Source organism: Mirounga angustirostris, unplaced genomic scaffold, assembly GCF_029215605.1.
Source record: "Mirounga angustirostris isolate CCGP_5_RB_7025 unplaced genomic scaffold, mMirAng1.0.hap1 SCAF_4, whole genome shotgun sequence".
Taxonomy (NCBI): Eukaryota; Metazoa; Chordata; class Mammalia; order Carnivora; family Phocidae; genus Mirounga; species Mirounga angustirostris.
This window is the reverse complement of record NW_026991712.1, coordinates 137,614,021-137,630,353: the sequence shown is the minus strand read 5'-3', so window position 1 is coordinate 137,630,353 and position 16,333 is coordinate 137,614,021. Positions and strand designations below refer to the sequence as shown.

Below are 16,333 nucleotides of genomic sequence, written 5' to 3'. Positions count from 1 at the left end.
ATAATTAACACCAAATAAAAAAAGAAAAAAAGAGTTAGAAAGATATTAATAGGGAATATAATATGCCCATCTTACATTCCTTTGTACCCCGAGGATCAATCAGTACTGCACACAGAGGGCAGTGAACAGTCACTAAATAAATCTACAGGTGAAGTCCCCACATATCTCATGAGTGGTGCTCACGAAGTCGGCAAAAGAGGACCAACATGGTCAACGTGTGTAAGAAAGGCAGACACCAACCGCTCCATGATCTGGAACAACTTCATGCCTTTGCACATGATGATCCTTCACCTGGGAGGCCCCTTTCCCTCTTTAAGACCTGTCAACCTGCATTGATTCTTCAAAGTTTAATCTGATCTGAATGCTGCCTCCCCAGAGGAGGCAGTGAGTTTCAAACTCCCACAGAACACAAAACGTTCACCGATTCAGCAAATACTTATGGAGTGCCTCTGGTATGTGCCAGGCCCTGCCACGGGTGCTGAGGAAAAGCAGTGAGCAAAGCACACAGTGCCCTCTGCCTCTATGCAGCTCATACTCTGGGCAGCAAGGCCATACAGACAAGAAACAAAGGGACACGGAAATAAACAAAGTGAGTCAGGAGGTAATAAAAGCCACTGAAGAAAACTAAAGCAGAGTGAAGGAGCCAGGAAGTGTGGGGTGTGGGGGAGGAAGAGGTGTTGTTACTTCATAGAAGGTGGTCAGGGAAGACTTCACCGATAAGGTGCTATCTGAGGGACATCTGAAGGAAGTGGTGGCTATATACATTCCAGAGGAAGAGCATTCTAGGCCAAGGGAAGAGCAAGGGCCAGGGCCCTGAAGCCTAACTGTGGCTGGGATATTTGAGGGAGATGCTTTATTATAATGCTCGGCAGCCTGCTCTGCATTTGTTTGTGTGTCTATCTCCCCATGAGTCTGTGAGCCTCTGGAAGCCGGGGATCACTCACTAATGAACTCGCTGTCCACCAGTAACTGGCAGAGGGAAGACGGTGGGAACCTATCATGAGGAAGGCAGCTGAAGAGATGCTTCCCCAGATATATTTCGGTTTGGGAAGAGAGACTCAGAAGAAATACAGCAGCTGTTTTCATCTGAAGAACAGTCCTATGTAAAAGGAAGTACACTGAATCCCCATTGCTTCAAATGACAGAAGTCAAATGAGTAGGAAGAAGTTAAAGAGAGGCGAACTTCAATTCCCTAGCAGAAAGGTACGTTTGTCTGTAACTGTCAAAGCTATAATCTACTGGCTGCCTCCTGCAGTACTGAGTACCCCATCACCAGAGGTATCTGAGTAAGAGCTTCTAGGTCTGAGATGCAGGTGGGACACGATGTCCACCAAAGCCCCTTCTGGCTCTAAGGCTTGGTCACCCCACTGTTCCCACCATTTATCTGGCACTTTAGGACAAGCTGACTCAGGATGCCATTGCTTACTATAGTGAAACTGGGACCCGTGTCGTATCTGTGTGTCTGGCCCAGCAAGGGGTTAGGAAGTGTCGCATCTCTTGGTCAGCGTGGAGAAGTGAGGGGGTTTAACTATGAGGAAACCCGGGGCGCCTGGCTGGCTCAGTCGTTCAGCGTCTGCCTTCAGCTCGGGTCCTGATCCCAGGGTCCTGGGATCAAGCCCCGCATCGGGCTCCCTGCCCAGCGGGAAGCCTGCTTCTCCCTCTCCCACTCCCCCTGCTTGTGTTCTCTCTCTAGCTGTCTCTCTCTCTGTCAAATAAATAAATAAAATCTTTAAAAAAAAAAACAAAAACAAAACTATGAGGAAACCCAAGGGGGAAGAAGAAAGGGTCTGTGGCGTGAACCAAGGTAAGAGATGACAGGAAGGCCTGACCAGGGGACAGCAGGGATGGAAAAGAAGGCACCAAGTCCCAAACATACTCAACCAGCCCCCACCTAAACAACCGATGACAACTGTGTCTCAGGAGGCCACATGCCCCACCACTAAAATGTGGTTCTTTTCACACCAAGGGCAACTGAAAAAGTGCCAGAACCAACCAGATTGGACCGTGACAACCATTCTGTATGTTGTGGACGATCAGTGGGGGAGCCACATCGGTGCAGAGGTAATGATGGGCATCTGCCGTGAGCCGGAAGTAGCCGTCGACCAGCGACACAAAGGATAAGGCCTCTTCGTGGGACGAGAGCTTCAATTCCTGGTGAGAGAGAAGACATGCCCATGGTTACATCGCGTGCCTACCACCTCGGGCAGCTGACTTTATGAGGAGGCACACAGCGAGAAGGTATTTAAAACACAATGCAGAACGCATGAGCTCAAAACTAACTGCACCCCTTGCATTTATACAGGATTTTGACTGTTCCTCATACGTTCTTGTCTATTATCTCCAAACTACCAGATGAGGTATGGCGTGTCTGTGTGGGAGGAAGGGCAGAACGGGCAGCTGTGGCAGGCAGGAGACCTATGGAGAGGCTACTGCCCGGGTCCAGAGGGAGGAGCAAGCCTGCATCAGGGGCACGGTGGTATAAAAGTGAAATAAAAAAAAAAAGAAAGAAAGAAAAGTGGAGGGAGTAAGAGCAGAGCGTGTGCAATGGCACCCTGGTCTTGGCACAGAGCAATGACTGACTCGGTAGCATCGCTCGCTCCCATTTTACAGAAAAGGAAACAGAGGCACAGGGGCTTCCTCTCATACAGAGTTGGTCTAGAAAGTGAAACGCCCAGATTTTAATCCAGAAATGGTCCCAGACAATGATGAGGTTGCTAGATTAAGTCCAGAGACCTCAGAGGGTCTGGAGGAGGCAGACAGTCTTACTCAAAGTGGGAGAGCAAAGGCAAAAATGGAGAAGATGAGAGAGGGAACTTCCACAGAAGGAAGGTTTTCAAAAAAACACCTGGAGGTGAAGACAGGTGTTTTTGTTTGTTTGTTTTTGTTTTGGGGGGGGGGTTTTGGTCTTGGTCATATAGCCCTAAACAAAAACTGCCCATGTGAGAGAAGCCATGGGCTCAACCAGGAACATCTCCTGGAGAAGGAGGGTATGGAAAGCCATTTAGAGCTTTACTCACAAGAACATTAAAAAGCACCGGAGCCTTCTGAGGGCAAAATGACATGTGAGACTAAGACTCTGTTCATAGCACTGGAGAAAGGACAGACTGGTGGCGAAGAAAAACAGAGACGAGAAAAACAGTCAAAGGGAAAGAGGTGGATAGAAGCCACTAGAAAGGATGGAAGTAAGTGGAGCTAATGACAGCTAGCTATCTTGCCAAAGGAAGGGTCCACTGTGGACTTGTGAGCCAAGGAGGCCAAGGCCACCACAGGGACAGTTATTCAGTCAGGACACTCTGGGCTAAGTGTGCCTCCTTTCATCCACTTGCAGCTCCCCAAAGAGCAAACGCAAGGTAGTCTGGCCTGGGCAGCCCTTCACCCAGTCACATAAAAAAAGACCATGTAAACACTTAAGTTCCCTAGAACAGAAGTCTAAATGGAAATGGAAGATGTCAAGAAGAGGCAGAGAGGAAAAATAAATCAAGATTTAATTTGATAACATGCTACCATCATGCCTTCCTGAAAGACCCGTGGCGAAAGTACTGCCTGATCAAAGGGCTTGGAAATTCCATGGCCGGGAAGGGACAGGGGACTGAGATAAAGAGACAGCATCACAGTGTTAACCACAGGTTCTGGAATCCGTTTCTGTGGGCTCAAATCGCAGGATCTCCACTTGCTATTACGGTTAAACATAGGTAACCATCATTTTTACAGGTCACAAAGTGTCAAATATTGGCCATTTCAAATGGTTTAACCTAAGAACTGCGTGACCCTGGGCAAGTTACCTAAGCTTTTTGTGCCTCAGTTTCCTCCTCTGTAAAATGAAGATAAGAGTACACCTACCTCTAAGGCCAATGAAAATGGAAAGAGTTTACATTTGTAAAGCATTTGGAATGGAATGTACCTGGCATGTAGTAGGAGCCAGTGTCTGTCAAGAAAAATGAAGTCACAGGGAGATCACGGAGCTATTTCTCCCCACCTTCCTCCTGCTCCCTACACTGCACTGCAGCTGGGCTCTGACTGAGGTGACAGGGGCGCCGCCACCCGGGTGCCAAGCCGGGCTCCACCAGCCAGGACAGCATAGGGGCAGCTCACACACACTGTACCAGCTGACTGCTGCTTTTCCTCCTTGGCTACGCATCTTCGGGGTCTGACCATGGTGAAGAGCCAGATCGCGGAGGTGCCAAGCTCCTCCTCACTGCAGTCTCTGGGGAAGAGAATGCCCTGGAGCTGGAGCTGCCACTTTCTCACTCTGTCATCCTGTACGAGTGCCTACACCTGTCCACGGCCTCCCATTTCCCCACTGGAAATAGAGCCAAAATGCCTGCCTCTAAGATTCTTGTAAGGACTAAAGAAGATCCTGCGGACATAGCATATAATCCGGTCTTATCTCTGTAATATGCTGAATATCCCTCCCTCTGTTCTCCATCTTCCCACTAACATCTATCTGGACTCTTCTACTTCTCTCTTCACTTTATTTTTCACTACAGTTTCCTGATGAAATTAACTTATGTTTATTGTTAAAAGGTTAGGAGAATAAAAGAAATTTATATCATTAATAATCCCACCATAAAGAACAGCTGTTAATATTTGATTTTTCTGAGAGAGTGTATATGTCTATGCATACCTTTTAAAAATGTTCTAAACAAAATTGGTACTGTTTGATAGAGAGTTTTATATTCTGCTTTTTTCCATATATTAAGCATTTTTCCAGATTATTAAAAAAATTTAGCAAATTGTTTATATAATATTCTATTACTCGGATATTCTACCATTCTCCTATTATTGTACACTTACGTAATTTTCAGTATTTTTACACTGTAAATTCCACTGGGACAAACATACTCATTCACAGGCCACTGGCTTCATCTCTCATTGTTTCTGGAAAACAGCCCTAAGTTCCCAAATGGAGGGATACATAAATATTTTCAAGGCTTTTAGTACGTGCTGCCAAACTGCTTTCTAAAAGGTATAAAAAGGCAAGTTACTCTAGATGAACAGGGTGGTCATCTGTTCTAAACCAGATCACCAGATTCGTTCCCACCACTGAGTGTTATCCCTTTGACACAGTCTTTGCCAAATCCGGGGCAAAACACGGTCGTTCCCCGGTGCTGACTACCTTCAGTCTGTGAGTGCCCCGCCTCGGCCGCCCACCCTCTCCACGTGCCGTCAGCCATGACTTCCCCAACACAAACATGTTTATTCTGGCAGCGTTGCTATGTCCCCTGCCAAAACTTGCGGGCCTGTCTAGATTATGTCCTTAAGTGAGACCAAAAAAGAGGAAGCGAGATTCAACACCCCTTCCTCTGTCCGAGAGTCTCTTGGGTGTGCCCGACACCACAACGAGGACAGCCACTCTGACCAGTCTGCCGAAGTGCAAAGCAGGGCTTCCCACTGACCTCATTCCAGAGGAAACACTCAACTTGGCAGAGAGACCGAAGGAGACCTTGGGGGAAAAAGCTAACACTCACCGATGTCCCTTTCCTTCAAATCCACTCCCTTTTGTGAATTAAGTATTTATGCTGAAATGTCTCTGGGAGGGCAGCAAACCCTGAAGTAGAGACACATTGGCAAGACCAAAGAGAGGCACTGAAACATCCCAGTGTGACTCAAAAACCAGCACTGATAATGTCAGCGTCAGCAAGAGGGATTTCTGGCTTAAGGAGGAAAGAGAGACAGCCATCAAATTTTCTCCTTGGGACAGGAACTCTGCAAAGCAAGTGCCACATCACTGTTCTCCACGAAGTCTCCCTCTCGTCACCGGAGCCAGACAGAATTGCTTCCAGAGCAAACTCACCATTTTTTTGTTATCCTGCTTATTGATGCTGACCACAGACTCCTTTATTACAATGTGGGTGATTTCAGGGAAATAAGAAAAATTGTTCCACTCTTCCCGGATTTTGTTTTTCTCCTCATCCTTCTTGTGTTTATTTTCCAGTTTTTTCCGTTTCAGTTTGTTTTTTTCCTTTTCAACAGGAACAACCTGATAAGATGCATAAGGGTGCCAGAGTTAAGTTGGCTTTCTCATTTTCTATTGGTGAAAAAGGTAAATGCTTCTGGAAAACTAAAGCAGGGCCTACATTCGAGAAGAAGACAGCCAGCCTGCCTGGATTTACAGAGGAATTGGGGGAGGGGGCACATGTGGGCTGAGGATCGCAGTTTGGGGGCCATCAGGGAATCCTGGGATTTCATACCTAGGAGGGACCTTACCAAGCCCAGCAACTAAATGCTTCACATAATCTATAATGTACAAGTAAACTCAGAGAGGGAGATAACTGCCCACTAGACAGGCACCTACCCTCAGGTCCTCTCACTTCTAGACTGATATATGTTTCAACCCAGGCAGAGAACATGCCTTCCCAAATGTGGCTGGACAGAACACGAGCTTTCTCTTTCTAGAACTTACAACTGATTAGCTTGACTTCCTAACGACGTTCAAGTTGAAACTTATTTTTTTTTCCCCAATGTTAAGTACTGGTAACTTTAATAAAGGTCAAGTATCCATTAAGTTTCAAAAAAACAAATTAATCAAGAGTGTATTATGTACAGGGCAGTGTTCTCAGTGTGGCTATAGGACTGTGAGCAAAGAAATATAGAGCCATGCCATTGCTAGAGATGCTAACACAGAGTATTATCTGCCAGGCACTGATTTGACTGTTTTACATATACTAACTTTTAAATCTTCAATGAACCCTCTTTTTTTTTTTTTTTCCCCAGGAGGAAATCGGAAGGGGAGACGAACCATGAGAGACTATGGACTCTGAGAAACAAACTGAGGGTTCTAGAGGGGAGGGGGTGGGGGGATGGGTTAGCCCGGTGATGGGTATTAAAGAGGGCACGTACTGAATGGAGCACTGGGTGTTATACGCAAACAATGAATCATAGAACACTACATCAAAATAAATAAATAGATAGGAAAATCAAGTTGAAACTTTCAAAAGGAAATAAGAATCCCATGCTTGAAGAATCTGTTAGTTATTAACTAGTTGGGTCATCATCTGAGCCTCCATTTCCCTGCCCATAAAACAGAGCTTACATTTCACAAGGTTCTTTGAGGATTAGATAAGTTCTCATTAACAGTGTACCTATTCTATAGAAAAAAAGCACTCAGTAAGTGTTAGGCATTGTTTCCTTAGCATGAATAAAAGAGGAGAAAATAAATCTCACCATTACTTTAATATTATTGATAACCTTAATGATGATGACAGCAGCTATAATAATTTTTGAACATTTATTATATGCTGGGCTCTCTGCTGCCATTTTCTCGCAACAACTCCACAAGGCAGATACAGTAAGTATTTCCATTTTACAGATGAATAATATGCAGCTGATACAGGGAAAGTAACCCCCAAAGCTAGAGAACTATAAATAGTGGAGCCAGGATCTGAACCAGGTCCAGTTAGGTTTAAAACCCATGCTTTGAAACCACTCTGCTCCATTGCCTCATCCAACAAATACTTCAAAAAAGTGGCTTTAAATCGCAAAATCAATTACCCTATTTCATGGAGCCAGAAGCCTAAGTTCAATTCTTGGCACAATCGCTTGTTAGTTAGTTATGACCTTGGCCAAGTTTCTTAACTTCTCTGTGCCTCTTTGCATTCATCAATAAAATAGGGATAATGGTAGTACTCCCCTCAGGGCTTTTTTTCTTTTCCTTTTTTTTTTTTTTTTTTTTAGGAATGAGTAATACATGTAAAATGCTTAGAAAAGTACCTAGTACGTGGTAGGTGCTCAGTAAATGTCTGTTGTTATTATTATTATATTATTACATATTATATAGGCTATTGTTCTGTTTCTCTATTTCCCCACAGAAGGAAATACTTATTTAGATCTACTGCTGCATGAACACAATAAAAGATAAATGATACATGGTCTCTAACCTGAATACACTCAGTGGGTAGGGGTGGTGGACATGCAAACAGGTAATCCCAACAGGATAAACAGAACAGGTCTGTTCTGATGCATGATGGTCTGTTCTGATCAGCCACCTACCACCACTTACATTTGGTTTCTGTCTCCACTGGATTCCAAGATTTCCAGTTACCATCACTTCATAGTAGAGAATGTTTCCACTATCGTTCGGATGAAACCAATTCATCTCATTTTCTGATGAAATCAGTAACATGGAAGTCTCAAATATTTCAGCGCCATAATGTTTTGTCAAAGTTTCCAAGGTGGCCAGGTATTTCACCTTTAGGTCATGAGTAGATACACTGCTGTCACAAATAGTCTTATTGTTAAATTCCTTCAGGAAATCCTTGAAAACATTATTTATCCGCATCCTGGTGAGAAGGTTCCTCTGTCTGATGGACTTATTCAATGTTTCTGGAATATATCGCTTGTAGCTAAAACAAAATAGAAAAATATGTCTCTCTTTCATGTCCAGGTCGGCAGAGAATAGTACAGAAAGAAACCCAAGTCTATAAATCTCCCTTCCATGTGTTGCCCCATGGGAAAGGAAGACCTACTCCCAGTGGGGTCTTAGATGGAGTAAGAACTAGGAGATGATAATCACAAGGAGATGGAGGTGAATAGGAACTGAAGAGAGGGAAAACACATGTTCCACAGGTTTTACTGAAATGAGAATTCCTGCAAGTATCATCTAATTTTCTGGGTCACAAAGGCAGGCAGCAAAATTGACTTATCTGTGTGTTTGCTTGCTGGTGTCACTGTTCCTGTGCATGTCGGTACTCACATACACTGTTATTAAGATTCAGCATCAGTTAGAAAGTGGTTTGAAAGGTGTCAAGAGTGATTACAGATGCTTTGTATATTCTTTTAGGTCTGTTTTCTAATTTCTCTATAAAGATCCCATGTTGCTTTTGTAAGAAATGGGGAAAAAACACAAAATCTAATTAAATAAAAAAGACTTTGTGTCTGCCACATCAAAGTGTCCCAGACGTAGTAAATGGATTGACAAGGAAGCTGAAAGATCAGTTACTTATGCTGGTGCTAATGGGAGAGTATCTATGACTAACAGTCTCAACAAACTGATACACTGCTAGAAGGAGCCAGTTTTAAGAAGAGTATGAACACCCATGAAGGAAAGAACAAACGGGGGACCAGACAAGTGGGGAGACCAGTCTGCCTATCACTGCCAGAACTGAGATGGCTTGAAAACTGTAAAGTTTGGAATTTAGCCCCCACAAATACTGTAACATTTTAGGGTAATGTAAAGGAGAGGAAGGTCAGAGAAGAGGTGTCATTTTTCACCTTAGGCTCATGACAAAGGAAAGAGGAGGTGCCCAGAGCAAAAGCCACAGAAAAACGAGAAAGCAGCAGCAGAGCAGGTATCCAGTCCTGCATCACCGAGGAGTAGCCCGCAGACTCTGCTCCAGGGCAAGAGATACAGGGAGGAACCTTCTGAGAAGGTGCATGCCACCTTCCACAAACAATACAGCTCTAATAACTTGCTCTTCACAATGAGACATTCATAAGAACTCCTTGGTAAATACACAGATATTTTATAGATGGGTAGAAATTACAAAGATTGAATATTCCCTCACAAAGACTTGATCATGAATGCCATTTTTAAGTAAATACAATTTTCTTGAGGTAACATCCTTTGCATGAAATTCACAGCTCTCTGGTGAACTCTAGTTCAGGCTATGGATGGAAGTAGCTGCCTGTAGAACAATACTGAGAAGGATTTTAAGACAAGTCTTGCACAAAAGGAAAAAGTGTAGTGATAGAAGGTAATGCCCACCATGGGCAGAGGCGCAAGGGGTGGGCACATAGGCCACCCATCTGATTGGCATCCCTAGCCCAGAACTTTCACCCAAGTACAAATTTCTGAGCCAACATTCATTATATTATCATTATAACTGTGCTACCTTTTATAAATGTTCTAAACAAGATTTGGGCTCTGCAGAGAGCAACGGTCAGCCAAAAACTGGCAGTGGTTACACTGAGACGTGTGAGGACGTATCAAAATAGCACCATCCCCACGATCAATTCTTTAGCCAGCAGGAAGATTTACCTGATGTCCTTGGGCAGTTCTGGCAACTGCATCTTCTTCATCATGGCGTAGTGGGAGATGGCCAGGACAGCCATTCCCAGACATTCGTTCTCGATATCATGCCCATCCTGCTCGGTCTTGGGGTCTCGAATGGGAGCCAGGCATTTGACCAAATCATATTGTCCCTTTGGAGCAGAGGTGAGAAGAAATGAACCACCACTTAAGTTTCTAATCTTGAGAGGAAGGTTCCCCCACACAAGGAGGTGCCACCCAGAAAAGCAGTACAGCAATGAGACTAACAAGATGTATAGTTTTCTCCGGCACCAGAGCTCTTTCTCAACAGTTGGGTTTGAAGAGGCTCAGAAAATGTTCTCCCCAGGTTAATTGGTTTATTTAACAAATATTTATTGAGTAGTGTGTTAGCTGCTGATGAATAGCATAAACATGTGAAGCCCCTTCTCAGGGCTCATCTAGAAGTGATGGCAACCAGCAGCGCGTACTGGGCTCAGACAGCACCTGGGCAAGGGAGGGTGACAGCTGGGGGTTGGCTCGCTGATCCCACAAACATATGCGGAGATATTCTAGCCTGGGAATTGGGTGTATGACTGACAGGGCACCACACCCTGCTCTGAGGTAGATTTAGAGAAAGGCGAAGGAATCCACATTCTACAGGGCATCATTAGCACACAGAAGTTTATCAACATCTGTTAAGTTTCTAGGAGTGAAATGTGTCACCAAAATATGCCCCCCTCCCTATTGGAGGTGCACAGCATCCCAAGAGCCAGTGAGGGCTTCAAAAACAAAAAAGAAAACTAAAAATCGGTACCTGCCAACCTAGGTGTCTTGTACAGAGAAATGACGATGATGTCAATGATAGCTCCCCTTCCTTGAGCCCTACCCTCAGGGCTTGGCACTGTGCTAGCTTCCTTTTACTTACTGCTTCACTTAATCTCCGCCACAGCCCTATGAGGTGCATGCTAACATCATCACCTCTACCTAACGGAAGAGGAATCTAAGGCACCCAAGGGTTAAATCACTTCACTCACTCATTCGGTAATTACTGATTACTGAGAACCAATTATGGGACAGATGTCATTCTAGGTGCCAGGGAGATACATAGCAGTAAGCCAGACTGCATTCCTGACCTCAGGGAGATTCCATGCTGAGAAGAAAGAATAAACAAACAGAAATAGAGAACATCAAGTAGCTATAAGAGACAAAGTCAAGTGGAAAGACAGAGTGCTGTGGGAGCCAGGGACCCAGGAAGTGGTGGGGGAGAGTCGAACCTAGATGTGACTCCAGGGCTCTGGTTCTTCAACACTGTGCTACAGCCACACTCCATCCTTACTAACACCAAGTGCACGGAATTCTTTGGCCCTTCTCTAGCTGGAACAGAGATAGACGTGAAGTTCTGGGGGCGGTGTTTCTACATAAGTGAGACACTCGCTTTCCCTGAAGGGACTTCAGTTTAGTGGTTTCTGGATGGAAGCTTCTCACTGCTGCAGATCCTCTTCTTTCCAAGATAGGACTGCTTGTTTCTCTCAGGGAAGAAAAGGACACTATTCGCTTCCATAAACTCCTAAGGACCAGCAACAATCATCTCTGCTAGCAACGTGTGAAGAGCAGAACAAAATCTGAAACTATTTTGCTTGGCTGTGATTTTCTGTAAACACCACTGTATAACTACCTCAACTAACTCATTCCTGAACCTCTCGAAGGTCAGGAGGTCATTGCACTCTAGTGCAATACTTATTCTTGGAAGTACAGCACGCTCTTCCCTTTGAAAATATGAAACTGGGAGGTTGAACAAAAGATGCTCCATCTGAAAATGGCCAGTTTGTTTAATTTTTTCCACACACTATCTGCCCAGGCTGTACATTTCTGATGTCTCTAAGGCCAATCCTCAGGTATGTATGGAATGGGCATCAAATGCAGCCAGAAACTAAAGCTGTACAATGGAATATAACTGGGACATAAAAATCACATGTGAAAGTATAGCTTAACAAAATAACACAACACACACATAAATACACGTGGAGGTTGCCCACGACAACCTGTTACTGTAACGGTGATAGCATAATAGGGAAAACTTAAGAAAAACCAAAAATGTCCACAAAGAGGAGAGGAGTTACATAAATGAGGGCTTTCGCTCTGGATTACAGCCTCATACTCACTTCCTACCTGAAATCTCCACAGGCATCTCCAAAAGAGAATGCCTAATTCCCACCTCTTCTCCAACCTGCTGTTCTCTGCCTTCCCAATGTAGGGAAGGACTCCATTATCTATCAAACATTGCCCAAAATCATCTTTGATACTTCAGATTCTCTCCCTTTCTACATCCAACCCATTAGCAAGTCCTATCAATTCTATCTCCAGAATTAATTGTAGATCCACCCATTTTTCACCAATTCTCCTGCCACTTCACTAGGCCAAACCAGCATCTTGCCTCACCGGGACCAAAGCACATGACCTGCTCCTCGTCGGCCTTCCCAGTCTCACTCCTTATCACCCCCCTCTCCTTCAGCCACACTGACTCTCCTCTCAGCTCCTGCCTGCCTCAGAGCCTTCCCACATTCTGTTCCCTCCCCATCAGACATTTTCAACCAGGGAGATTTTGCCCTGTAGGGGCTATCTGGCAGCATCTGGAGACATTTTTGATTGTCACAACTGGGGGGATGGCATCTAATGAGTGGAGGCGAGGGGTGTGGGTAAATATCCTACAATGCATAGGGCAGTCCCTCAGAGCAAAAAAATGTCAACAGTGCTGCTGCTGGAAAACTGTGCACTACAGAGCAGAAATACTTTCCCTACTCCCTCCTCAGAACGGCAGACTCCTTGTTCTTCCAGATTCAGTACAAGTGTCACCTCCTTAGAGACCTCCTCTGATATTTAGATCTTCCCAATCCAACCCTCTCCCCACATTCCCTATCACAAAAGCCTTTTCCTTCATGGCACGTCTCACAATTCTTATGTATTTCCTATGTATCATTTTATTTGCTTGTTTTCTGTTTGTCCAACTTGATTTTGTATCTGATGCTGGCAGAGACCCTGTCTGTCTTGTTCACCACAGCACCTGTAGCATCCCAGCAAAGAGTACAGAGATGCTCAGTAGTAAATATTTGTTGAATGAGTGAATTATCATGAAGCCATTAAAACAAAGAGCTATATTTTTAATTGACATCTGAAATATCATCAATAGGATAGATAAAAAGGCAGTTTATAAAATGATCCGGTATTTTCTAAAAACTACCCAGTACATAATATATACCTGCATGGCAAAATCAGGAAGCATAGCACCAAAAATGTTGGTTATCTCAGGGTAATATAATTTAGGTGACTCTAACTTCTCTTCTGGCTTTTGTCTAGCATCTAATCTTCCTACCCTACTACTGCTGTGACTCAGAGCAGCCACCTCCTTCCTCCCTGAACGTTACTCTGACTGCTGAGATGTCCCCATTCACCCCACTGAACTACACCCTCCCTCACTTGCAGCTTCCCTCTGCTCTTCCACAGGAGGCACTGCAGATGAGAAGTAAAATGACAGGAGATGGGGTGGGGGAGAGGAACAGGGAAGAACTGAAGCCTCAAAAACCCACAAGTGGGACAACCAGCCCCCTGGAACACTGAATTGTTGCCTTTCTCGTTCTCATCTCAGGCAAGTCCAAGGGTGGCAAGGACTGCCCACAGAGCAGGCCAACAAACACCCTAGCTACCAACAAGTTCAGCTGCCCAAGGGAATCTGAACCCTGTGATGCCTCACCCATCCCGGGAACTCCAGGTTCTCCTGGGCCCAAACTTCTCACCTGAGCAAACAGATATTCCAGAGAGCTGGCGTCAAGGAGAGGGGTTGCATCTGGGACTTTTTTTTTCTCATAGCCATTTTTCTGCTTCTTTGGAGAATGTCGCCATACAGACTGCTCATTATCATTGGTCCCATGCCAGTTGGTGAAATAGAACCTGGAAGGAACGAAAATAAATGTCAGTTTTGGGAAAGGGGACCTCGGAACACGTGGGAGAGGTGTCCTGCTTATACCCAGAGTGCTCAGTGCTGGAGGCTAAACTTGCCCGAAAAGCAAGCAGACAGACCGACCTTTCAGCTGTGGAGCACTTCATTAGTTATAAAGTCCTTTTTTCTTTTCATTCTTATAAGCACTCTGTGAAGAGTGTCCTGCCAGAACCTGTCTATGACTCAGGGAGATAAAGAGACTTTCCACTACATCTTCCTAAATAGGAGAATACAGCTGACTAGAACCAGAGCTGGCCCAGCCACTCCTTTCACCTCTAATAATGCCATCCTGCCTAGAATCCAAGACCTATTTTATGCACATTTCAACATTTCTGTTCAATTTTTAGTTTCCTTGTATAATCAAGATATACAGTTAATATGGCAATGTTTCCTATTTCCCAGATGACTGTTATTAAATTGATAGTTTATCTTATAATGAACAGAGTTAAAGTAGAAGAAATATATGAGCACTGCTACAAGCATCAGCTTCCAGGGGTATGAAATTAATAAGCACTTTATGCCATTTCATCCTTACAGCAACTGCACAAGGTAGGTTCCGCTGTTTCTATTTTATAGACAAGGAAAACTGAGGTTCCAAGGGGCTAGGTGACCTGACCACAAGCCTGTTCTCTTAACTACTAGTTGCCTCTGCCACCTGTAAGAGAAACATAGTGAGTTCTGGGATGTGTGAAAGTGACCGAGCCAAGCTGGTCCAGCCCATCTCTAGGCCATAGACTCAGCTGGTACCCGGGTCTTTCTTCTTTGACATGCCCGTGTGCTGACAAAAAAACAACTATGGCATGAAGAAGCAACAAATAAAATTTCCTCCCAAAAAAGTGCTACCACTAAACTCAGACATCTGTCACTGAGCTGTATTTGCAAAGCCTACACACGCCAGGCCCTGTGCCAGGCTGGGATTCAAAGGGCATAGTCCCTAGTGCTCTGGGGTTCCTTATCTGTATGTGTATATGGCAATCGGTCAAATCCAACAATAGCAATAAAGTAACATACAAGGGGCACGTCTCATAAGTAGGACGACACTGCGACTTTCATGGAGCCCACAGTTTTTCCTTCCTTCATAAAAAAAATATTAAAGTTATATTTCACATCTGTGTTGATATAAAGATTAATACAATCCAGGCTGGATTATATTCATTTTTTCTCTGATTTTAAAAGAAATTAAAGCGCTTTTGTGAGTCCTTAATAATATTATGAGCCCTAGGCACTGTGCCTAATAGATAAGTTGTCCCTGGACAGAAGAGAGTCTTTGATGAGGTGCCAAAGGAGGGAGAAACCGCCCTCCACTGCCCAGGGAGGTGGCAGGGAAGGGGGAAAGGGTTGGGAAGAGAAGCTGGGACTGGAATAAAGAAATGCCAGGCTTTAGAGCCAGGACCATACACCGCTGACTGAGGAGACAGCAAGGCTGGCTCATGTGAGGCAGATCCCCCAGAAGAAAGCCCCATGGGAGATGGACTGAAATGAGAGAGGCTGAAAGACAAGAAGATGCCTATGACAATAGTCTGGACAATGCTGTGAGCTCTGTGGGGGCAGAGGCCTCAGCTGTCTTGCTCAGCAAGGAGTCCCCTAGCATATAACAGATGCTTAATACATGATTTTTGGATGAATAACCAACAAATGAACGAACAAGTTTGAGGAGACGCAATTAACACAGAAAGGGAAGGATGGATAAAGAAGTTACTATAAGAGTAAAATTAACATTTTAAAACTTTCATGGATTCTATACAGTCCATCTTCCCTATAATTTATGAAAGTGAGAATCTGACAGTGGGCTTTGGTGTCTCTCACTCACACACAGAAAGAACCACATATCCATGGAGCCCGTGTGCAGCATGAACCACAGCTGTGGGATTGTCCTCTAACCCTTCTATGTGAGAGGGGAGCAGGCCCCGGTAATGGCAGAAGCCTGAGGCTATCAGCTGATGAAGAGGCTGGCATTTATGCTATGGCCAGACTGAGGAGTCTACTCTTCAAGGGCAGCACAGAGCACAGGACAGAGGACTCAACCAAGATCAGCGATCCCGTGCAGGCAGAAAATAAGAGGTGAACTGGTCCTACCAACTGAGCAAATACAGGAAAATCTGACACTGGGGCAGAAAAAAAATCCATGAGGACACAGCCAACTCCTCTGGCTACCAAGTCAAGTCCAAAACAGAGAGTTTTTGTCATTCACACAGTAAGCAGACATCTACTAGAAGTTCTAGGGGTCTGCGTGGAAGAAGACAGGTGAAAGGGTCTAAACAAGCCAATGAAGACAGCAGCTAAGAGATTCTGAACATTGACCCTGTGTCAGGCACTTTGTACATGAACATTCAGAGCAGGGCTCTCACAGAAAGGCATGGAGACAGGTAAAT

The 16,333-nt window shown here is 44.6% G+C and overlaps 1 protein-coding gene across 4 annotated transcripts in view; it reads right to left on the bottom strand.

Moving 5' to 3' along the window:
* JAK1 (Janus kinase 1) overlaps positions 1-16,333 on the bottom strand; it is a 124,624-nt gene that overhangs the window by 23,441 nt on the left and 84,850 nt on the right. For all 4 annotated transcript variants that reach the window (XM_045897492.3, XM_064589020.1, XM_045897491.3 and 1 more), the window contains 5 exons: positions 13,759-13,912; positions 9,977-10,140; positions 8,000-8,342; positions 5,795-5,980; positions 1,994-2,151 (listed from right to left, as the gene is read on the bottom strand). In XM_045897492.3, the coding sequence (XP_045753448.1) occupies positions 1,994-2,151; positions 5,795-5,980; positions 8,000-8,342; positions 9,977-10,140; positions 13,759-13,912 (1,005 nt within the window). The remainder of the gene's footprint in view (positions 1-1,993; positions 2,152-5,794; positions 5,981-7,999; positions 8,343-9,976; positions 10,141-13,758; positions 13,913-16,333) is intronic.